The sequence below is a fragment of the Phascolarctos cinereus genome, unplaced genomic scaffold (assembly GCF_003287225.1).
Source record: "Phascolarctos cinereus isolate Bilbo 61053 unplaced genomic scaffold, phaCin_HiC Scaffold_3;HRSCAF=262, whole genome shotgun sequence".
Lineage (NCBI taxonomy): Eukaryota > Metazoa > Chordata > Mammalia > Diprotodontia > Phascolarctidae > Phascolarctos > Phascolarctos cinereus.
The window spans coordinates 174,383,071-174,407,222 of record NW_027555736.1 but is presented as its reverse complement, the minus strand read 5'-3'; the positions used below and the strand labels follow the sequence as shown (position 1 = coordinate 174,407,222).

General features: G+C 44.3%; 2 protein-coding genes across 2 annotated transcripts in view; one reads left to right on the top strand and one right to left on the bottom strand.

Moving 5' to 3' along the window:
• Positions 1 to 8,051, top strand: part of TEP1 (telomerase associated protein 1) — a 53,471-nt gene extending 45,420 nt beyond the window's left edge. The window contains 12 exon segments of the mRNA XM_078151306.1: positions 255 to 368; positions 4,083 to 4,190; positions 4,771 to 4,903; positions 4,995 to 5,071; positions 5,164 to 5,296; positions 5,643 to 5,779; positions 5,935 to 6,056; positions 6,282 to 6,431; positions 6,628 to 6,727; positions 7,121 to 7,226; positions 7,332 to 7,693; positions 7,821 to 8,051. Coding sequence (XP_078007432.1) covers positions 255 to 368; positions 4,083 to 4,190; positions 4,771 to 4,903; positions 4,995 to 5,071; positions 5,164 to 5,296; positions 5,643 to 5,779; positions 5,935 to 6,056; positions 6,282 to 6,431; positions 6,628 to 6,727; positions 7,121 to 7,226; positions 7,332 to 7,693; positions 7,821 to 7,943 — 1,665 coding nt within the window. The 3' untranslated portion in view covers positions 7,944 to 8,051.
• Positions 7,998 to 23,933, bottom strand: PARP2 (poly(ADP-ribose) polymerase 2). The gene is given in 20 exon segments (XM_020999783.2): positions 7,998 to 8,278; positions 8,378 to 8,502; positions 8,880 to 8,978; positions 9,549 to 9,648; positions 9,839 to 9,966; positions 10,240 to 10,374; positions 10,464 to 10,528; positions 11,219 to 11,356; positions 11,559 to 11,724; positions 12,734 to 12,836; positions 13,467 to 13,542; positions 14,082 to 14,178; positions 15,530 to 15,580; positions 16,359 to 16,426; positions 16,942 to 17,085; positions 17,088 to 17,126; positions 17,878 to 18,090; positions 18,813 to 18,952; positions 22,645 to 22,798; positions 23,817 to 23,933. Coding segments are annotated over 20 exon segments (2,244 nt in total). The 5' UTR covers positions 23,860 to 23,933; the 3' UTR covers positions 7,998 to 8,118.
• Positions 23,934 to 24,152: the final 219 nt, after the last annotated feature.

Sequence of the window (24,152 nt, the reverse complement as noted above, 5' to 3'; positions counted from 1 at the left end):
GACACCTACATCTACATCTACATCCATTTCTACCTCTACCTCTACATCTATATTTATATTTACTCTGTCTCCCCATTTTGCCCCTAATATTCTGTCTGGTCTGGGTGCTAGCAGTCCCAGACATCTGATTCTATTTACTTACCTTCCTTTCATACTACATCTGCCTCACTCCTTTGCCAATCTCCTTTCTAGCCTTAACACATCTGTCCCTTTATTCTTGACTTGACCGTAATCCTAATGTCTCTGTCTCACAGAGTCTTCTGTGTTGGGATGTGAGGACACCTGAGGCTCCTGTTTTGATGTATTCTCTTCCTGCTTGTCACCGTGACTGGGTCGCTGGCTGTTCCTGGACCAAGGATGCCATGCTGGTAAGTAAGAAATCCTTTCTGCAGGAAAGGATGCTTTAATCGGACAGGTGTTAGACTCCATAACACCTTCAGCCATTCTCATGTTAGTTTGGCCCCTGAGTTCCCACTGCTTCCACGGGATCTGAAGATTTGTGTCTAGTAGCAGTGAATATAGTTGTACCTCCTATGGGTTCATTATGGAAAGGAATTTGCAAATAAACAGAGTGACTAAACTGTATGTCATGTATACAGTGGCATCAAAGTTAGTGGGCATGACATGGATGATGATGATCCAGGGCTGCAACCCAGGAATCTCGCCTCCAAGTTTAAATTCTCCCATGGCTTCTTTGAGCAGGGAAGGGGGAGGAGAAGGGAATAAGAATTTATATGAGCCAGGCACTGTGGTGTGTTTTTTATAAATATCATCTCATTTGCGCCTCAGAACAAACCCTGCAGGGTAGGTGCTATTATTATCCTCATTTACAGTTAAGGAAACTGAGGCAAACGGAGGTTAAGTGACTTGCCCAGAGCCACACAGCTAGTATTTGTCTGAGATTAGATTTGAACTCAAATCTTACTGACTCCAGGCCCAGGGCTTGAGATAATCAGAGTGCCCTTGTAGGAGTTCATTTGTTCCTCCCTGACTCTAGGTAGATATCTCTTCTTTTTGATTGGTAATTAGTCACTTCCTGATATACTCTCAGCAACCATGGATTCTTCCTTGTCACAAAGAAAGACAATTAAAACCAACTGACCAGCAAGCATTTATTAAGCACCTACATTGTAACAAACGCTTGTCTAGTTGTCGGCTAAAACATATAAAAACAAAATCTAAATATTCATTGCCCTCAAGGAGTTCATATTCAAATGGGGGAGATTTCATATGCATATGCAGGTATATACAGATCACACATAGAGCAGATAAATTGTAACCTTAGAGGGAGGGGAAGGCACTGACACCTGGAGCAGGGAACAGGAAGGGATGGGAAGACCAGGAAAGGCTACATGCAGAAGATGGCGTGTGAACTTAGTCATGAAAGAAACTAGAGATTCCAAGACAGCAGAGGTAAGGAGGGAGAGTATGCCAGGACTGGGAGCTGGTCAGTCAGTACAGAGGTAAGGAAAATAGAGATGGAACAGTGTGGAGGCAGATGTGGTTAGACCACATAGCATGTAGAGGGGAATTTTTAAGAAGGCTGGAAAGGTAGAATAGGGGCAGGTTATAAAAAGTTTTTTTTGTGAGGCAGTTGAGGTTAAGTGACTTGCCCAGAGCCACACAGTATGAAGTTTTAAATGCCCAACAGAGGAGTTTATGTTTGATCCTAGAGGCGATCAGAAGCCCTGGAGTTTGTTGACTTCAGTGGGGTAATGCAGACAGATCTTCACTTTAGGGAAATCACTTTGGTGGCTGAATGAATTGGAGAGAGAAAAACTTCAGGATGGCTCCATGAAGAAGCTACTGCACTAGTCCAGGTGAGAGATAACGAAGCATGAATTAGAGTGATAGCTGTGTGAATGGAGAGAAAGGGACCTATGTGAGACATGTTGTGAAGACAGAGGTGGCCAGATTTTGCATCTGATTGGATGAGGTGGAGAACCTGGCAGACTTGACAGGTGGTAGTGCTCTCAACAGTAATAGGGAAGTTTGAAAAAGAAGTGCATTTCAGGGAAAAGATAGTGAATTCTGTTTTGGACACGTTAAGTTTGAGTTGTCTGTGGAACATCCAGTTTGAAATGTCCAATAGGTCGGTGGTGATGTGGACCTGAAACTCAGGAGAGGGAGTAGATCTGAATATGTAGATCTGGGAGTCAGCTGTATAGAGATGGTCATTGAACACATGGGAAATGAAGAGGTTACCGAGAAAGAAGACGAGAGGCCACAGGACAGAGCCTTCAGGTATACTGACAGTAGACATGACAGGGATAACCTGTCAAGAGACTGAGAAGGAGCAGGAAGAAGGCCAGAAGAAAACAGTATCATAAAAAGCCAGTTGAGAAAGTGAAGAGAAAATATTCAGGAGGAGATGACACAGCAGTAGTGCTAAGTCAGGTCAACAAGCACTTATTAAGCAACTACTATGTACCAGGAATTGTGCTAAACACCAGGGATCCAAAGAAAGGCAAAAGACACCCCCTACCCTCAAGGAGCTTTCAGTCTAAGGGAGATGACATGCAAACCACTATGTATAAATGAGATAAAGACAAAAGAAAATGGAGAAAGTCAACAGAGGGGAGGCACTAACACTAACAGAGATCAAGAAAGGCTTCTTGTAGAAAGTAAGATTATAGCTGGGACTTGAAGGAAGGCAGGAAATGAAAATAAAGAGGGGAGAATTCCAGACATTGGGGACATCCACGAAAATGCTTGGAGTTGGGAGATTGAGCATCTTGCTCAAGTAACAATAAGGAAGCCAGTGTCACTGAATCAAAGAGTGCATGGTGTATGGTAAGGTGTAAGAAGACTGGAAAGGCAGAAGGGGGCTAGGTTATAAAGGTATTTAAAAGCCAAACAAAGGACTTTATATTTGATCTTGGAGGTGACAGGTTGCTACTAGAGTTTATTGAAGGTAGCTAGGGGTGTAGTAGATAGAGTGCCAAGCCTGTAGTCAGGAAGATTCATTTTCCTGAGTTCAAATCTGGCCTCAGTCACTTACTAGCTGTGTGACCCTGGGCAAGTCACTTAACTTTGCTGCAGTTTCCTCATCTGTAAGATGAGCTGGAGGAAAAAAAAAAGGCAAACTACTCCTGTGTCTTTGCCAAGAAAATCCCAAATGGAGTCATGAAGAGTTGGACACAACTAAAAAGTAACAAGAGTTTATTAAATAGGAGAGAGAGTGATATGGTCAGCCTTGCACTTTAGGAAGATCTGTTTGATAGCTCTGTGGAGAGGGACTAGAGCAAGAAGAAACTTTGAGGCAGGTCGACCAACCAGAAAGCTACTGTAATAGTCCGGGCATAAGATGGTAAGGGGCTACACTAGAGTGTAGTGGCAATGTTGAGACAAAGGAGGGAGATACATGAGAAAAGCTATGAAGGTAAAATTAACAGGCCTTAGCAGTGGACTGGTTATGGGGGATGAGAAAGAGTGAGGAGTGTAGGATGACACCTAGTTTGTGAGACTGGGTTATTGGGAGGATGGTATTACCTTCAACAGGAAAGTTAGGAAGAGAATAAGTGCTTAATGGGAAGGTTGTCAAATAATGTCAGACAACACATATAACATTTTGCACCATAAATTACCTCCTTCTCAAAGGAAAGGAGGGAGGTGCACGTCCATCTCTTTTTTCACCCAGGGCCAAGAGTGGTTACTCTGACATTACAACATTTGGTTTCATTTCCATGTTGTTTTGGCTTATTAGAGCCATTGTGCACATTGTTTCCTGGTTTTATCTGCTTTACTCCATCAGTTCACACTGTTTCTCCAGATGCCTTATATGCATTGTTTATTGTGGCACAATAATATTCTATTACATTCATATTTCATGATTTGTTCATTCCCCAGTTGATTGGCAGCCACATTTCCAGTTTTTTAGATCGCTCTTCATCTAAACAGATGGATAGACAGGCAGGCAAGCAGGCATCTCTTAGTCTCTTGCCAAATCAGTATCCAACAGGATACCACTCTGAAAAGGAATGAAGACAGACTGTGCCTACAGCCCTATGTCTTATATATAGCCACTGCTAAATAAAAATAGAAAGCATGAATGTCCCTCATCTGTCACCTCTAATTTCCAGCTCTCCTGCTCCAATGACGGCTCTGTGCGGCTATGGGACCCAGTGTCTGGCCAGCAGCTTGGCCAGTTTCTAGGTCATCAGAGTGCAGTGAGCGCCGTGGTCGCTGTGGTGAGATAGGAATGGGGTGGTGGGCTTCATGATGGGGAAATGATCATGGGGAAGGTGAATAAGCTATACTCTTCAAGAAGAATTTAGATTTGGAGGGTACTCTTATACTAAAGTTTAATTGGGGTGATCAAGTGTCCTGAATAATTTGTCTGTATAGGTTTCAAGGGTATTTATTAGTCAGTCAATAATCATTTATTAAACACCTACTATATACTGGGGATACTAAGAAAGGCAAAAGACATGCCTTGTTCTCTAGGAGCTCACAATCCAATGGACTGTAAGCTGCTTTGGATGGGGTAGGGAGGTAGGAGTCAAGTGTCTGGTAAGAAGGGTAAGGGATGTTTTATGAGAGGAAGAGCAATACATCAGAATTGAACTTATTACTAAATTGTTATGGTGAGTCCACTTAACTACCTCCTAGATTTGATTACTTATTCCAGATCACTTAAGCTTAAGGCTATATCTAATTCTTTCCCTTCTGTTGCAATGGGTGTGTGGGTGGTGAGACAAGCAATGGCAAAACCCACACTTACCTGTCCTCAACATAACCGTGATCTTGATGTGGGGTGGGGTGGAGCAGGAGGAGCACGTGGTATCTGTGAGCCGGGACGGAACGCTAAAAGTGTGGGACCTTCGAGGAGTGGAGCTGACAAGCATTCCTGCCCACTCTGGACCCATCAGCCACTGTGTGGCTATCCAGGAGCCTCGTACAGGTGACAAAATTCCCTCCCTCCATCCTTTTCCTTCTTCCTTTCTTTGCCCTCCGTCTGACCTTCTCCCTCCATCGTCTCCATCTCCCATCAGCTGGACAGCCTGGGTCAGAGCTCTTGGTAGTAACTGCTGGACTAGATGGAGCCACACGGCTGTGGCATCCATTGCTGGTGAGTCCCCAGTGGGGTTGAGGGAAAGAGGCAAGATAACGATGCCCTGACCATAGTTCTGTGATTACTTACCATCTCTGCTTCCTCTATAGGTGTTTCAGACCCATACCCTACTAGGACATAGTGGCGCAATCATTTCAGCTGCAGCCTCAGAGACCTTGGGTCTTCTCCTGACTGCCTCAAAAGATGGCTCAGTGAGGCTCTGGCACGTGCCAGAGAAAGTGGGTAAGTGTGCGCCTGGGAGATGAGATGGGAGCTTATGACTAGGAGGAAAGTAACTAGTCATTTCTCCTTTCATTCCAACTCTAGTCCCACTTTGTTAGCATATGTATCTCTATATACTACTTATGTGTTTGTTAAACTTACGTTCTGACACTACAGATGCTCTCCAGTAAACACCCAGCCAGTCCCCTGACAAAGTATAGTCTCAAAAAGTTTGTTGAGTTGATTGTTAAAAAGAAGGATGTGTCCTTTCACTGGTACCAACATTCACTGTTGCAAATTAACAAGTGTTGCCTGTGTTGTAGTCAGTGTATCTTGTTCTTCCTCTGATGATGTCTCTTCTCTCCAGATGATGTAGGTGCTCGTGAGAGGCGCACAGCCATTACTGCTGTGGCCTGGGCTCCAGACGGTTCCCTGGCTGTGTCTGGCAGCCAGGCTGGGGAATTAATCCTATGGCAAGAGGCCAAAGCTGTGGCTAGAGCACAAGTGAGTAGGAGTTGGCTTCAGTTTTACTGGGGCCTCACCTGGGGCTTAGTAGTGTGCCCTAGGAAAAGAGGTTATGCCTGTGTTTGAAAGGGAGGCTGGCTGGGGAGGCTGGTTCTGGGCCCAAGACACTGAGCCCACCTTGTGATCTCTATCAGGCCCCCGGCCGAGTCAGTGCCCTGTGCTGGTCCTCTCCACAAACCTTCTTTGCCTTGATCAATGACAAAAACCTCACCAAGTGGCAAGTGGAAAAGGAGGGCCTCATGCCCAATATTTTCAGGTGAAATGGAGTAAATGGAAGTAATAGGGGCTTCAATCGCTGAGCAAAGGGGACTCAGGTCAGATCACTGCCCCTTTTCAATATTTGGGTAAAATATCCCTGGAAGAATTGTGATTCCTGGAAGAGGATTTCATCACCTCCATTTCAGCCCCGTATAACCCAGGGGTGGTTCTGGTGGAATACAATAGGATTTGGACAACTTTCTCCCCTCTATTAATTTCCCAGCCTGGGCTTTAACCTTCAACTGAACCTGGAGGATAAGAACACTCTGCTATCCACTATGGACTTGTCCCCAGATAGCCGCTCTCTCATCTTAGCAAAGCCACTTTGGGGGATGCTGCTATTGAATCTAGATTCTCCTGTCTCTGAGTCCTGGTAAGATCTTAGGCACTTACTTCTTCCTAAGTTGAGGCATGAGTGGGAAGAACCTTCAGGGTATGAAGGTTTAATCTAACTTACATAACACAAGTCTCCTTTCTCTAAAGCTGATCTTATTTATGAGTCATGGGTACAGATCCATTGAGTCTCGAGGAAAAGGTTCCAAGTTTAATCTCTGTTCCTTTCACTCTAGGGAAAAACACCATCTCAACATGTATGGTACATTTTCTACCCACAAGGAATATGGTGTATTTGTCCTGAACACTCAAAGCGACATTTCACTTGATGTCTATGTAAGTCTTGCATGGGAAGCTAAATGCCTCTCTAAGTGTACGCTCCTTGAAAATACGGATAGTTTGACTCTCTGCATTTGTGTCCCTAGCACCTAGCATGGTGCCTGGCTTGTGGATTAATATGCATACATGATTCATTTATCTTTTTGCATTCATGTTAATTGCCCAATTACACAGAGTTCGTTGGGGACAGATATGTCTTATACTTTGTATCTCCTATAGGGTCTAACACTGACACTCCAAGCTTGGTTTCTTTGGTGTGGCTAAGGTTTGCAGATGGCTGTAGTTCAGGGAATCCTGCAGATAAACTATTACTGAACCTGGACTGAAATTGGCTGGTTAATACAATACACACGTGTTCACATATGCTTGTTTCCATCTGTCCCTCAACAGCAGCAGAAAGAGTCAAATACACTGTTGTTTATAGAAGATTTTAATCTAGCGCTGGAAAATCCCAGAGGAACCCCACTGTGGATAACCCAAGCCAAGCCTGAGTCTGGTAAGCCAGCAAAGGATCCAAGAGAATAGAGACCTAAAGGGGAAAAGGTGCATGCTGAGGGCCAGGTGGCTTGCTCTGGTTCTAACTCTGCCCTGGGAATGGCAGACTCTGCTTTCCTGTGTACCAGCTCAGAAGGGGTCCTTTGGAACATGGCAGAACGTACCCCTGCGGGAGACTGGAACACCAACAACATATGGCAGAGAAGCATACAGCAGGACACAGATGACGAACTCGTGTTCCGGAAGTTGGAGACACGGTACTCCAAGAAGGTGAGATTAGACAGAAAGCAAGAGGATTTCATAGGAGGTAGGGCTCTGGGGAAGCTTAGCATGCCTGCCTCTCCCTGCTTTGTCTCTCTTTAGATCCATTCTGGTTCAGTCACAGCCCTCCATGTGCTCCCTGATCTGCTGCTGACAGCCTCTGAGGACCGAGATGTGAAGCTGTGGGAAAGACCCAACCTACAGCTGGTGAGCACGGCAGTAGATATGGGAACTTGGATGGCACAGGGAAGGGAAAACTTAGTATTTTGGCCAGTTTCACAGATTCTATACTGAAAGTCTTAAAAGTGAGACTATATCTTTGTGTCTATTACAGCGGGGCCTCTTCCATTGTGAGGCAGCAGTAAGCTGTGTGGAGCCAAGACCTGGGCCTATGTCCACCCTGCAGCTGGCTGTGGGAGATGCCCAGGGCCATGTGTACTTTCTGTCGTGGGAGTAAGATGGTTGGACAGAGACAATCATCTGCTGGAGACGAAGTTTGAAGATGCCATAATGCCAGCTTTTCAATATATTTATTATACAAAAATATCAGAAAAATCACAAGTTCTATACTGTCTGATTTGTCACTGGTGAGCTAACCTAAAGGGGGTAGAAAACAAATAATCTCAGGACCTTCACCAGAGCTGGGGGAAGCTGAATTGTATTTTTAGCAGGTATCGCATGCGAACCTGGCTAGGGTCATAGACAATGAATTCATTGTAATTGAGGGTATAGCCCTGTGGGTTCAGAACTCCTGTGTTACTTGCTGGTCCTAGGGGCACTGTGGTTCCATTCCTGCCAAAGGAAAGAAGACAGAAAGGCTTGGTTAAAAACCTTTCTGGCCAAGGAATAGAAAGAATAATGGGACTGGTCAAGATAATTGTGACTACTTACAGAGTAACATAATGGGAGGGACTGGGAGCCATCTTGCCCATCCCCTTGGTACTGTGTTTGCCCTGTAGCAGTCCTGCTGCTTCAGGATTGGCCTCCAGCAGCTCATTACATTCACCCAGAGCTACCTGCAAAAGAAAATGTCAGTGGAATTTACGTGCCATGCTTTCCCTCTGATAGCTAATGGTGATACCAAATGGGGAGGATTTTATCAGAATCAGTCACCAATTCTCCCATTAACAGATTCTCTTAAGAGTTAGAGTAGAAGTGACTAGCCTGAGGTCACAGAGCTGATAATTTGCAGGTCTAGAACTTGAACCCTGATCTTTTGACTCCCAGTAAACCATCATGCTTTCCCTGAGAAGGAAGACTATTGGCATTTTCATCATTCTCTGCCTCATTTCAACTGAATGCAGCAGTTAGCAGAAAATGGCACAGCCTAGGAAAGGGTTTTTATTTTCATTCTCTCCTCCCACCCATCCTATCAGATGAGCCCCTTCCTCACCTCTGATAGCAGCAGCAGCCCAATATCCTTCAGGCGTGAGGCAAAGCAGTAATTGGCACTCTTGGAGGACATGTCAGCAAAGTATATTCCTTTTCCAAACTGTAATTGACAGATACATGCCTATATCAGCAGCTGAGCCCATAGAAGAAAAGGTATAGCTGAATATATCACTAGCCCTAGATTTTAAACATCTTGAACAAAAGATCAACTCATTCCCTGGAGTTAGGGCTTTCACTGTATTTTCCTACAACTTTAGCTGAGTGGACATATTGAGGGTAGTGGAGGCTTTTGCTTTCTAAGGACTAGAAAAAAAAAAGGAACAGGTATTTTTTGTTTTTTGTTTTAGGAGTTAGAAGACTTGATAAAAAGCCTTTAGAAGTTAAAGCCTTGTAAGAAAAGCTCTAGCTGTCTGAACAGGGGCTCAGAATATCTAGATCCTAAATTCTATCTTCCTAAGAATAGCCTAAGAAACAACTGTGAAGTTTGGTCGGGAGTCCAACTTGGGGGTGAAAGGCACTTCAGTTTATATCAGTCCCAGACATCACAGTCACAATTTCCATGACCACTGAAGGGAGTTGAGGCCTAACTTCATGTATCTGGCTAGAGCTATGTGGAACCTCAGGAATTATCACCAGAACAGGAAGAGATCCACTTTACAACTGTACTCACCATGTAGCCTGTGATGGGAGCTTCCGGTGGAGCAATGCGAAGTCCGTGGCTTAGGATTCCCACCCAGTTTCCCAATCGAGAGCCATGCCACAACAGCATCCTAAGGGAGAGCCCTCAGTATCAACCTGTGTCTTTTGTTGCTTCCCTTCCAGCTAGGCTATGGATAGGGCCAAGTCTCCAGTTTCCCTTCCTCCCTCTCTGCAAATCACATGACCACACTCAGGTCTTTAGGAAATCAGTTAAAGAGAGATCAGAAGCTTTTCATACCAAAGCCAGAAATAAACTCAGACCTGTTGGGAAGATCCTTCCTGAAGGCTTCATTCTCACCCTCTTTCTCCACTTCAAAGACATCAAGCAAGGTCATAGTATAGTCATTATGAGTAGGAGCATGGGTAGAATGTAGATACTCCGAGATCACCTGGATGAAGAGATTGAAGAAATTAATGATTTTCAGCCTGGGACCGCTAACCCCATGGGCTCCTTGACACATGCAGGCAGAAGTATCTCCCTCAGTCTCCAACAGATTTCACACTCCATTTAGGAAGAGACCCCACTTAGTTAAAAATCTTGCGGTTGGTAAAAATATGGATTCTTTTTGTTAATGGATTTTACAGCTTAACATCAGACACGATAATAGGAAAAGGAAACAGGAGAACTTTCAATGGGGGAAAGAGAAGAAATCTTTTGTCACTTTGAATTCATGACAGGAATGGTCCAGGGGGCGAAGAGCACAATGCAGGTTTCTATAATGCTGGTCCAGTGGGTGCTCTGGGGTCTTCAGCTCTGTCTTCACCAGCTTGATAGCAATTTCAATGTCTCCTAGTGCCTAAAGGTACAAGACAGATAGCAGTGAGAGAGGGATCCCGGGGCTAATAAGGCTAAAGTAGGACATCCATCAACGCACACATCTCTCACCTCTAAAAGCTGTATCTTATCTTTCAATTCTTGCTCTGTTCGGATTAGTGGTGGAGTGCGGAGCCTAGGGCCAGAGATATAAGCAAACGGTTATGTACACAAGTGCTAGTGGTTCACAAGAAGAATGACTCAAAGGACTAAAACAAACTCCATAAAAAGTGGGCTGAGGAACCAGATTACTTAGAGTAGATCAAAACCTGAGAACAGAATTTCCAGGTATATGAAGAAATAGGCGCTATGAATAGGACGAGACAGAAAGGAAAAACTTCCTAATTTTCTAACTAAGGCTTGGGTCACAAAGGACTGCAGAATTCCCTTCTACATGGGATGCTTATGGATATGTGATTCATCTCCTGATAATAGGTTCTCATGGGAGAATGACTGTACCTCTTTTACAGCTGTGGGAAATAACAAGGAATAAATCTGCTTGCAATCAAAGAAAGGGGTGTTTCCCTGGTACTTACAATGCTAGGTCCCATTCTTTCTAAACCTAGAAACTCTAATTTAGCAGATGAGGGATATAATCTGACAAGAAGACTCAAATTCCTAAACGAGAGAATGACTGCATTTCACAGACTCACTACTTCCTAAGCTGTTCAATCCCAGCTTTGGATCGAAGAAAGCCTTTTGTTTCTCAAGGGCTGAGAGACTGTCAATAAAGTTACTCTCTTCTGCCGGTAAAGTTCTTGGCATTGATGGAAAGGATAGAAGACTGAAGGGACGTTATGATGATGGTATCCCAGAAGCAACCTTACCCAAGTCATGTGGGATCCTGGTATAGAACTCATTACATGCCTCCACCAGGGTCCGTCCGCTGCTACCAGACCGTATACAATCTTCTATCTTCTTAAGTGACTGGTAACCTGCCTTGATTTGTGCCACCGTCAGCTTCCCTGTAGGCCCAGTCAAATACCAGATTTCCTAAATGAGTTTCTGATCTTTCTCTTTAGACAACAAATTCCAGGCTCCCCCTTCTTATGCAACCTCCAATTCAGTACTACTACCAGAGAAGTCCAACCTAGACTCATGGGGGAGAAAGAACATTCCACTTTGGGGACTGGGGAAAGAAGTAAGAGTTTAATACAGGGCTCATACCCAGTGGAGCTTTTTTGATATCATACTTCATCTCCACCATCATTTCTTCCATGGTCTGAATGTTGCAAATCAACTCCATCAACTCTTGGACTGGAAGTTCCAGCCGACACTCTACTTTGGGAGGTGAAATGGGAGCAAATGTCCCTTCCTTTGATTCTTCTTCACCCTGAGACAGATTACAGAACCTATTTGGAAGGATTATAGAGGTAATCTAGTTCTATCCACTCTATAAAAATCTTCTACATAACCCCCCAAACAAAGTCATGCAGTCTCTGCTTGAGCATCCCCTGTGGTGGCAAATTCATTATGTTTAGAGGCAATTCATTCCATTTTTAGACATCTTTTATCATTACAAAGTTCTTTTTTTGGTCTAGACCTATGATACCATTGGCATGAGCAATCCTCCATAAGGAACTTCTCAACCAATACCGTTGGGGAGGTCCTTTGTAAAGAAGTCTTAAAGAAGGGAGAGGGGCAGTGAGAGATTAAGGCTGAATTTCAAGCGAAATCCTCTGGACTCCAAGGCCAGCTCTTTATCCACCACACCTACTTCTCAGAAAGTTCTTTACATTGAGCCAAATCTGCCTCTGTAATTTCTGCCCATTGTTCCTACACCTGGACTCTAAAGCAACACAGAATAAATCTATTTCCTTTTCAAATACTTGAAGATAGCTATCAAGTCCCAAGTCCTCTTTTACAAGCTAAATATCTCTAAATCCTTTGGCTATTTTTAGTATCCTGGTCACTATTCTCTGATCACAATTCTTTTTGACAATGGCCCTCTGCTTAAAGAATGGTAGCCAGAGCTGAACACAATACTGCAGAAGTTATCTTACCAATGCACTGTACAATTGGACCACTACCTTTCTTGTTCTATATACTGCTCTTCTCCTAATGCACCATAAAGCAGCAAATGAAAATTCCCTATAGCCTCCGAGGACATAAGAGAGATCTACTCCCTCCTCCTGTCTACCCTGCCTCATTCTCATAGGCCCAACTAAGCAGGCTTATTAGTCACAAAAATTGATGAGTCCTAGTCCTCAGGGAATGGTCAATCCTCAGAGGAAAAGGTAGCTCCACCTAAGGTGTGCTGACTACAGCACGGCCATTTTGCTAGCTCTCATCCTGACAGTGAGATGGACTAGCTTTTCCCCAGAGGCAAGGTTAGGGTATACCTGAGTGTTGGTTGTATAGTCCATCTGCAGCATATCATATTTCCCAGGGACTTTCTCAAAGCTGCCACGATCTTCCCAACTATTCTTTGTTTTGTCAAAAAATCTGTGGAGTTCAAAGAAGAAGGGGGGAAATCCCATGGATGAAGCTACAAGGGCATTTTCAGCAGTCCTGGCAGGACTGCCTCCTCACAAAGGATCTTCTCAAAGGCCCACTTACTGCACAGAATGCTCTCATACATCACTTTCCCATAAAACCTGGACTCAAGGATTCTGGAAGGATGGAAAAGGCCAGGAAAGAGAGAGAGCTTAAGAGGGAAGATCCTAGGAGATCCTAGGAACATTCAATGTATACATACATGAATCACTGAGCCTAGGCACAGAAGAGCCTAGGACTGCGCATATAGCTCCTATTTTTCTGTCCTGATATGTGGGTATGTCTGCGGACTTCAATAGGCCTTGGGATACATGGGGTGGGGGGTAGAAGGAAGCAGAAGTTGCAATAAAGACAGTTTTTCATCTCTAGTTAGATATTCTCCAGACACTGGAAGTCTCCTTTCCCCCTTGCCTTCCCAAATAATCCAGCCCTATACCATATACTTGAACTTTATGGCCTCTTTAGTCAGCTTCAGAGAGGTTAAGCTGATAATTCCTACTTGACTAAGAAGGTAACATCTTAGTTAAAAGAAGAGATGCTCTGGAGGATACTTTCCTACCCACTTGTTAGGCCACTCACTTCTTCTGAAATATTTCCTTGGCTTTGTTGAGGTCCCCAGAACAGGTCACCAAATTGTGCTGTCCAACCTTCCCAACTGCAAAGGAAATATCAGTGAGAATGTCAGTCCTTCAGAGAAGCTCAAGCCCTGCACGGTTGCTTAAGACAGAGAAAAACATCATTTCTTCATGACTGCTATTCACTGCTAGGCCAAAAGCAGGCCACGATGGTTGAAGGGGACAAAGAAATGACAGGGCTTGAGGAGTTGGGCAGACCTCGGAGATGCATTGACTTTCTCAATACAGATAACACATACATCTGCCATAAAAGAGAGTGAGACCCAAAACTAACTGCCAAATTGCTCTTAGTTTTGATAGGGTCCTCTCAGATGCTGCAGGATGGAAGTTTCTTGAGGAGCAGATTGATTCTCTCTGTGCTTACTTCCACCTCAGGAGCAGGAACTATATTTCTTTCCTCAAGAAACCCAGATTTATCTTTCCACCCCTCCTACCCCTCAGGGTTCCCATATGATTGATTCTAATCCAGAAAAGCCTTCAGTTAATGGCAAATTGTCCTTCCAACTTTTCAAATCTTGAACCCCACCCCAATTCCCAAATTCCCTACTATAGCCATCACCTCGGCCCCATCTCGTCCAGACACTGAAGTTTCTCTTTCCATCATCTTCTAGCAGTTGGATGACATAATACTTGTTGTTGTTGAACTGGAGATTGGTCTACCATTGAGATAAAAAGAGAGCACACAAACATAAGCTAGGTTGCATAGGAAATTCACATAAACAAATGACTCTTCTTTGGATATAAACACCAATTTTCCCCTGAGAAATAAGGAGTGTGGGAGAGAGAACTTAATTTTTATGAGGAAGAGCTGAGGGAGAGGAATGAGAACTAAAAGAAACTGCCATCTTTATGGATTTTAGAAAGCATTCTGCAATTCTAAGGATCAGAAGAGCCAGTGAACCTCCTGAAGCTCTGAACTCAGCCCCACATAATCTGTTCGGGCTTCTTCCATTTTGTCCCTCTGCTCCTTCTCCCACTTTTTCATCTTTCCCCATCCTTAAAACCCCTAAGCCATTTGATTTTCCTTGTTCTTAATCTAGGCTAATCTCTAGCGATCACTTTCCCACGGAAAACAACAAATAATTTTACAATGTAATTATCACAAAGAAACAACCTCCCTCAAACCTAGAGGTGCAGTACTATGCTAGTTCTTGGTTCTAGATACTTGTTTTTTTGCTGGTACTGAACACATCAGTAGCTTTGTAGCAATCTGGCCAAGAGCAAAGAACAGGAAGATGATAGAAGAGAACAAAGGGCAGGGATCTCTGTCCCTTCAAGTTGGGGTGTGGAGTGGGGGCCATGTAGCCCATTCTGGGAAGAATGTGACTGTTAAGTAGTAGCAGCAGGGGCAGCATACAGCTGTGGATTGACTGGAGTGAGGCGAAATCCACAGAGTAGAGCTTGACCTTCACACTGGAATACCTTTCCCTGCACTGTCTGCTCCAGCACATACTTTCTTTGATTATATACATAGATCTTTCTTCCCTTCCCTTCCCAGCCTCCCAAACATAGTTTAAAAACTTTAGAGTTAGAATGGGCCTTCTAGTTTGCTTAATCCAAAGTCCTCTTCCTGAAGATAAAAGAAACTGCCAATTTCCCAGTGAAAGAAGAAAGAGGTGGGTATAAGATGGCGTAACAGGTTTGTAATTGGAAAAGCTGCTGTAATTGGTGAGACCTATTAAGTAGAAAATTTCTTTTTTTCCCCTCCCCATGACCATTCCTAAATAAGAACTATAAGGTAACTTTATAAAAAGAAAGCCAAGGAATTATTTTTGATAAAGTGATTTATTTTGCTTCTCAAGGAAACCTGCTGACAGACAGACAGCTTCAGAAGACATCTTGGGAAAGATTTGATTCTAATAGTAGGCAGGCATAGTATTGTGTTATAGCAAGTATTGCCAGCCAGTTAGTATCTAGTGTAAGGAATCCTGAATTAAAAAGACACGAACAGTAGGACCCTAACAAGTAACAAAAAAGTTATTTTTCAAACAGGCCTTTCCTTCTTACCTGGTTCAGCATAACATCGTACACATCATCCCCTTCACAGTATACGTGGGCCTAGAAGATGACATATCAGACATACGGAGAGCTGGCATTTCCCCCCCACCAAAAAATTGTCAATTCCAAAGCACTTTACATAATCAATCTCATCCTCATAACAACTTTGAGAGAGATTCTCAAGTGCTATTGCTGCCCTCATTTACAGAGAAGAATGAGGTTCAAAGAGGTTAAACAACTTGCTCACAGTCATGTACAGCTGGTCATTGTTAAAGGCAGCATTTGAACCCAGATCTCCTGGAACCCCAAATCCTGGTTTCTCTTCACTATACTCTACTCTCTCTGACACCAGGATATTCTGGGCCCTGAGCAAGACCTCAGGACTTTTCTCATCTCTACTGAGACACATTCTGACAGAGCAAACGTTCAATGAAAATGTACCAGAAGTGGCCCTGACCAAGGCACTCATCCTCATTCGCAGATCCCAGAAGCAAGAGTAGCAGGCTCCTCCAAACAATTAGCATCACAATTTAAACACCTACTTCTATGCCCTGTTTCCAGCAGGATCAGGTTATGGCCCAGTCCTTACTGCCTCTGCCCCACACCCAACACATGCTGTCATCCTGTGCAATGGGTTCTTTGGGGACAGGGTACACAATCTGCTGACAAAGGGGTTATACAAGGCTGACATAGCCCCACAGTCCTCCAGCCACAGAAGGGGTGAATCACTAGCACTAAATCCTTGTTTTAGCAGCATTATCTACCAAAGACAGGACATTATTTTCTAAAGAAAAGGGGCGAAACAATTTGATTAAGGATTAGATCAAGGGTCTCTTACCTTTCCCACCTTAACTGTACACTCCGGATCCACCGGAGCTTTGCCCTTCAGTAACAAGGTCTTCACTACTGAAGAGATACAGATAAGCATTGTTTACAATGGGTGCTGGAATCAGAGAAAAATGTAGGGGCTAGCCAGCACCCTTTTCATATGGCAATCTTTCTATTTCCTGACCAACCCTGTCTGGATAACTAGGAGAAAGGAGAGCAAGACAGAGCCATTTGGGAATACCTCTGATTAATGGGCATGACAAGGTTGAAAAACCAGAAAAGGAAACTGAGAAGGAACCCTCTGAGAGAGAGGAGAACTAAGAGAGGGGAAAGTGATCAGTAGTGTGAGATGCTGCAGAGAGATCAAGAAGAATTGGGAAGGAAAAAGACCATTAGATTTGGCGATTAAGAGATCACTGCTAACTTTGGAGATGGCCGTTTTAGTTGAATGATGGGGTCGGTGGGCGGCCTTCAGTGCCTCCAAAGGACAGTTATCACAGACCACATTTCAAAGTAGCGCAAAAGTTACCCAGCAGAGCTGAAGGGTCCAACATAAGCGCTCGATGTTCCCTTCTCTCCCACCCGAAGCTAACCTTTGTTCTCTCTGTCGTGTTCTCTCGTGTCATTCCTCTCAGCACCTTCTGCCACAGGTGCTTGTTTCACTCCTGGTACCACAAATTCACCTCGGGCTTTCTTGGCTTCAGAAGGGCATTCGACAGATAAAGCACTGGATGTGGTCTAGTACCGCCTCCATTAGCTTCAGTCAACTCCACAGCCACTAAAGGCAAAAAGAGCACAACACAAAGAGAAGACAGGATTCTTCTTTCTATGTGAGATCTCTCTGGGAGTGCGGCAGGGGAAAGGATATAAGGGGAAATTTTTAGATGATTTAAAAACAGAAGATAGCAATAAAAATGCATTTTAAAAAAGAAAAGGATGAAGGAAATATAAAATAAGACCTTTTCTCTGAAAAACAGGTATTTTTCACAAAGAGTGGGTTGAGCAGTAGAAAAAAAGCTAAAACTTCAACACATATGTCACCAACAGTTCCTACATCCAATATTTTTGACATCACTATCGTCTCTGAGCAGCTTCCTCCTTAATCTACTACCTGAAGAGCTAATAGCCCCAGGTCATTTGTCAACCAGTGAATGACCATGAGCTAGCGATCTGAGCTCCTCCACTTCTCGTGTTTTTTGTGACTCTTGGTCCTCACTCTTTGATTCCCTCTATGAAGTGAGACTCGTTCTTCACAATGTTCCCCAAGCTCCTGTGAATGGATCAGCCCCTATCCTGAAACAATGAACAAGTTTTCTCCTTACTGTCTCTTTACCTACCCCCCACCCCTTCTCTTCAGGTTACATTGCCCCGTATGTCTCAGTACTTCTTTGTACATCACAGCAGCCCCTGTATACCTCATTCCCTCTTCCTTTATATATCCATAAGAACATCAAATTGGCTACTTCTTTCATACCTCAATCCCCTGTTGAATTTCAGGCATCTCTCATTAAACTAATGACTACATATACCTGAAGGCCGGCGCTCTATTCTGCGCTGGTATCCACTTTTGCAATTGGTTTGTACCATGTTGCCCAGGTCCAGAGTGTAACGTTTTCGGCCAAACATCACATCTATCTTCGACTCATTGCTTTCTGCTAGAGCTGCCTCCACAGCCAGGCAAGTTTTAGCGTCATATGGGATCCAGTCATCTTCCTCATCACTCTGCCACTGCCAGACAAAATCTAAAGTGTAATAATATCAAAAGGAGGATTTTGTAGGAATTAAGGTAAAGAAGATAAAAGTGACAAGATTCTGAATTACCACTTCTACTCTAAAGTATGCTTCAGAAACGTCTCCAAGGAAAATATAAATTATATTTCTTTCTTTTCCCAAGGTTTTATTGGGTCTTTCAAACTTGAATCAATAAACATTTATTAGCTGGCTTTGTCTTTTGCAAGCAATCTATCACCCAAAGACCCTGGAAAACAAAATATCTAATAGAGAAATCCCAAGAGGCAAATCAGTTCCCTGATCTTCTGTTGATGGTCTATGAAGAAAACCCAACAAAACTCCTTTTTAATGATAGTGCCAGGGAATAAAGATAATATTCACATTACAAAATGTGTTATGATTAGAGAGAGGCACCATAAATCATTATGTCGACAGTGAATGTGATTTGTACAGATTACAAGCATATCAGGGCAGGTAGGTGTCGCAGTGGATAGAGCACCGGCCCTGAAGTCAGGAGGACCTGAGTTCAAATCCAGCCTCAGACCAAACACTTGATACTTACTAGCTGTGTGACCCTGGGCATGTCACTTAACCCCAATTGCCGGGAAAAAAAAAACAAAAGCAAAACCAAAACAGATTACAAGCATATCTGTGAATGATAAAATAATTAATAACGGACTTATGGTATCTGTTCCTAAAATGAACACCTCCTGATAAAAGAATACACACTTACAGGAGCCCTGTTCCTTGATGGCAACAGCAATCCTCCTCTCAGTCCTTGTCTTTGAGTTTCTCTGGACCATCTTCTTGAAGTCCATCTGGAGCTTCATGTTTCCACTCTCTGATGAAATATTTACCAAAGCATTTCCTTTCCTGAAAGATAACCCCAGTTTGAGACAATCATCCCTCCCCAAGTTCCTAAAATCAAAATCCTGGTGGCTGCTGTGTACAGACCTCCAGATCACTCCCCTTCATTCATCAAAGAGGTCAGTAGATGGCTCACAATTTTTCTCTCCTCCACAACTCCTGCCCTCATATGAGGGGACTTCAAAATACACACAGACCCTCCCTCAAACACACCATCCATTCAGTTCCTCAACCTACTCACTTCCCATAACCTTCTCCTTCACCACATCTCAGCCACACACAAAGACGGTCATACCCTTGTTCTTGCAATCACCCACACAATGTACCACTTCCACATTTAAGAATTACAAAATCCCCTTATCTGACCACAGTCTAGGTTTTCCACCTGTCCCTTTGCCTTCTGTTGCCAATTCAATTCTTCGTGCACACAGTGATCTCCAATTCCTCGACCCCTCGGTTCTCTCCCAGGCCATCTCCCCTGTAATAGCTCCACTCTCCTCTTTTCCCCACCTTGACCCCCTGGAGAACCAGTTCAACTTTACATTGTTCTCTTGAGTCCCTAGCCCCCTTATCACATCACCAATTGCACTTTGGCAAGCCTCAGTCTTGGCTCATTCCCACAATCCACCACCTTCACTCCTATACATATGTTGCTAAAGAAGGTACAGAAAAGGGGCAGCTAGGTGACGCCGTGGATAGAGCTCCAGCCTTGGAGTAAGGAGGACCTGAGTTCAAATCTGGCCTCAGGTACCTGACACTTACTAGCTGTGTGACCCTAGGCAAGTCACTTAACCCCAACTGGCTCACCAAAAAAAGCAAAAACAAAACAAAAGAAGGTGGAGAAAATCATACACACACACCTCTTCTACCACTATCTCCTCCTTTACCCATCTCACATGATGAGGGGGCCTTACTCTTTACCAAGGCTATCCTCTCTACCTGTACAAGCAATCCCATTCCATCCCATCTCCTCCAACAGATTATCCCGTATCATCTCCATTTTACCATTTATCTTCAATCTCTCCCTATTGGCTTCCTCCCTACTACCTGCAAAACATGCTCATCTCTCTCCCACCCTCAAAAAATCCTCACTTGATACTTTCATCCCCCTAATTATCGTCCTTTATCTTTTCTGCCCTCTGTGGACTGAAAAAGCTAACACAAGCCTCCACTTTCTCTCCTCTCAACTCTCTTCTTATCCTCTTACAATCTGTTGCCTCTCTGTTCCACCAAAACTGCTCTCCCCAAAGTTACCGATGACTTCTTAATTGCCAAATCCAATGGCCTTTTCTCAGTCCTCATTCTTCTCAACTTCTCTGTAGCCTTTGACACTACTGATCACTTTCTTCTCCTGGATACTCTCTTCTCTCTAGGTTTTCAAAAGAAACCCTAGTTTTCTTTTATGGTTCTCCTCTTATCTATCAGATCCTTCATTCTCTACCTCTTATTTAAGTCATACCTTCTAAATGCTGGATCATCACACAAGTCATACCTTCTAACTATGGATGTCCCAAAGTGCTCACTTTGGGGCCCTCTTCTCTCCTCCCCCTACACTTTGTGATCTTTCACCTCCCATAAATTTAATTATTATTTCTATGTTGATGATTCTCAAACCTTCCTATACAGCACCAATCTCTCTGTTGACCTCTAATTTTGCATCTCCAATTGCCCTTCAGACAGAAACTGGAAGTCCAATAGACAATATCTTTCCCCCTAAACCATACCCCGAAATCCTATCTTCCCTATTATTGTCAAGGGCAATGCCATCCTTGAACTTCCTCTGGCTCACAAGTGTCCAGAAATTAGGAGACACCCTGTCTTCCAGAGCTAAGGCCTAGCAAGCAAGCTGTGCCCTGAGCTTGGCATAACAACAATCCTTGGCACTCAGCCTTTGGATGATCTCAGCTACAGCAAAATCCCAGAACTGGGATTTATGATTTTCATATTATGCGTAATGATCATACTAACTATTTCGATTTGCTGCAGCTTCCCCATTTCCCAGGAGATCCTGACCTGAGAGCTGGGACTGCAGCTCTCAAGTGATCAATCACATCTCCTGATGGGCTAACAATCTATGCACTTGTAACTGCTAAGTGAACTGAACCAGGTGCTGCACTCCTGTTCTTGCCACATTAACTCTGATTCTATACTCCAATGGACAACTACAAGACTCAACAACCCTAACGACTCGAGACAGTTACAAGGCTCAATAATTCACGTAACTTGGAGACTATACCCACAGGACCAAAGAATGCCTGCATTGTCCCAAAAAATGCCTGCACAAATGGGCCTGCTGTGGGAACTGTTTACTCAAGACCTAAAAATGACTGTGTTGTGGTCCAGCCCTTTGTGGTTTTCATGCTTAAAAACTGTACCCCTTGGGGCAGCTAGGTGGTGCAGTGGACAGAGCGCCAGCCCCGGATCCAGGAGCACCTGAGTTCAAATATGGCCTCAGACACATAATGCATACTAGTTGTGTGACCCTGGGCAAGTCACTTAACCCCACTGCCTAGCCAAAAAAACCTCCAAAACTATACCCCTGCTATAAGCAAGTAAGTTCTTCTTCTCTGGAAGACAGACTTCACTTGCAAGCATCTTCCTCACTCCGAAATTAATTTGATTCCTGACTCACCAGCCGCTGGCCAGCTTTGTTCAGTTCTGGCCATCCTCAGGTTAGGGACCGGGCCAGTCCAGACTATATCTAAAATTCCTTTTGTCACAAGTTAGGTGTCATCCTCAATTCCTCCCTATCTCTCATCCCCCATATCCAATCAGTTGATAAAACCTATCAATTTCCCCTATGGAACATCTCTCAAATATGTCCCTTATTCTCCTCTAATACTGCCACCACTCTAGAGCAGACCTTTTATCACCTCACTCTTGGAATATTACAATAGCCTGCTGGTCGGTCTGCTTCTTTAAAGGTTTTCCACATTATTCCCCATACTCCCCATCCTCCATTCAGCCCCCAAAGTATTTTCTTAAAGTGAAAGTCCAAACATATCACTCCTCTACTCCAAGATCAAATACAAAATCTTTTGTTTGGAGTTCAAAGCCCTCCATGACCTATCCAGTCTTATTATACCTTATACGTCTTCCTCCCTCCTTTCCACATACTCTGATACTCGCCCCCTGTTCCAGGAACAAAATACACCATCTCTCAGCTCTAGTCATTTTCTCTGGCTATCCCCCATGTATAGAACACTCTTCTTCATCTATACCTACCGGTTTCCCTTAATTTTTTGAAGTCCAATCTAAAATCCCACCTTCTACATGAAGTATTTCCCAAGTCTTTTTAATTCTAATAACTTTCTACTTTTAATTACTTCCTAATTGTCCCAAGCCAGGAAACTGAATCACTGCCATTTGAATTGTCTCAGAAATATTTTGAAGATCACCTGGCAAGAAAAGGTACCAGATCCTGCCAAGCATTCAAACTCTACTGCAGACAGTGCAACTCCAATAGGCTCCAACAGATCAGTGATATTTTCTTAAATATCTGTAGTCAATGACTCTCTACCACAGAAAGCTGGATGAGACTAATTCAGCGTGAGGGTACAGGTCAGAGCATCTCCCTGAAAGTAGGTCTCAATTCTCCTGCTCCTAGGATATGAAATTGTCCCCAGGAAAACTGATCCTTTGGACCAAATCCTTAACTTCAGGCATAGAAATGATAGGAAATTCTGAATAGTACTGACCTGAAAGCCTCTGTGATCTCCATATCCTGAGCAGAAGGGTACCAGTGCCAAATACCCTCTGAGTCTTCCCATTGCCAATGAAATTCGAGGGTAGGTGAGGCTGCCTCACTCTTTTCAGACTCTGACTCTGGATGCTGAAGCTTTACCCTTGTACCTGGAGAGGAAACAGGGTTGGGGTCTGGGTGGATCAATAAGGGTAGGAAAGGGAAGAACCTGGAATACCATGATATAGATTTGAGTGCTGGTCCTGGAATACTGAAGACTGTGGTTCAAATCCTACCTAGGACAATTCCTAGTTGTTTTACTTCCCTCCTCCTCCCGGGTACACTTGCTTAACTTCTCTGAGCCTCAGTTTCCTCATCTGTAAGGGAACTGGACTAGAAGGTTACTAAGGTCCCTTCCAGTTCTAGCTTTGGATGTGTAAAATGAAACGGCTGGACTCAATGGCTTTTAGGTTCGTTCCCCGTCTGATCAAGTTAAACCAAGAAGCATTTATGAAATGCATACTTTGCATGTCTTAGACACAGTGGAAAGCACTGACAGGTCTTCTCTCAGGGAACTCACAGTCTAATGGCGGAGACAATAAAGCAAACTGTATTCTAGTTCTGGTTCTAGATCTGTAAAATGCAGGGGCACAACTCGATGGCCTTTAAGAGCCTTTCTAGCTACCACTGTTATCATCTCCAATTTATTCCCCATATGGCTTGTTTGCACATAGAGTCAGTGTTTGCACTGGGAGGTCCTGGGGGCAGGGGCTGTTTTGGCCCTTCACCGGTGCTCAGAACAGTGTAGCACGTAGTAGGTACTCAATAAAGGCTTGCTGGCTTGTCTCAACTAGCTGCTCCGAACCGACGATCCCATGAGGGGCACGGAAAGAACAAGGAGCCAGGGCAGTGAACCAAGATCACTTAAACACGAGGGCAGAGGATCCGGGGGACGGGGAGCCGGCTCTCCGTCAGGCCGGCCCCTCCCCCCCTCCCCCCCGGCACCAGCCATCCCCCCTGCAGAGTCCCGCCAAGCGGCCCCACCCTCGCCTCCCCAATACCAAGCCCGGGACGCTCCGATTCCCAGGGACCGCTGCGAGGGCGGAGGTGGGGAGGTGACGCTCCCGCCGCCCCCTCTCTCCAACCTCTTGCAATTCCTAATCTTGAGCCCCGAAACCTGCTCCGAACCTCGGGTGTGGCCGGTGCTTCTACCCTTTCCGCGCGAGGGCATAGCGCTCTCAACCGAGTCCTGGCCGACCCACCTTCTTGGACCGCTCTCTGGCTATAGCGCATGCGCATGTCCCCGGGGACAGACGAAAACGGGATTTCCCGCGCTAGGAAAGATTGGATGGCCTTTGACGCAAGCTGTTATTTGCATGCCGCTATGTATCATGGGTTTTTCGCCCTCTGTAAGAAATGGCATATATTTGGTGAACCTTATATAGTGGCACTTAGGCGCGGAAGCAACGTAGGGCGGAGGGAAGCTCATCGTTGGGGCTACAAGCTGAGTGCATTACGTCACTC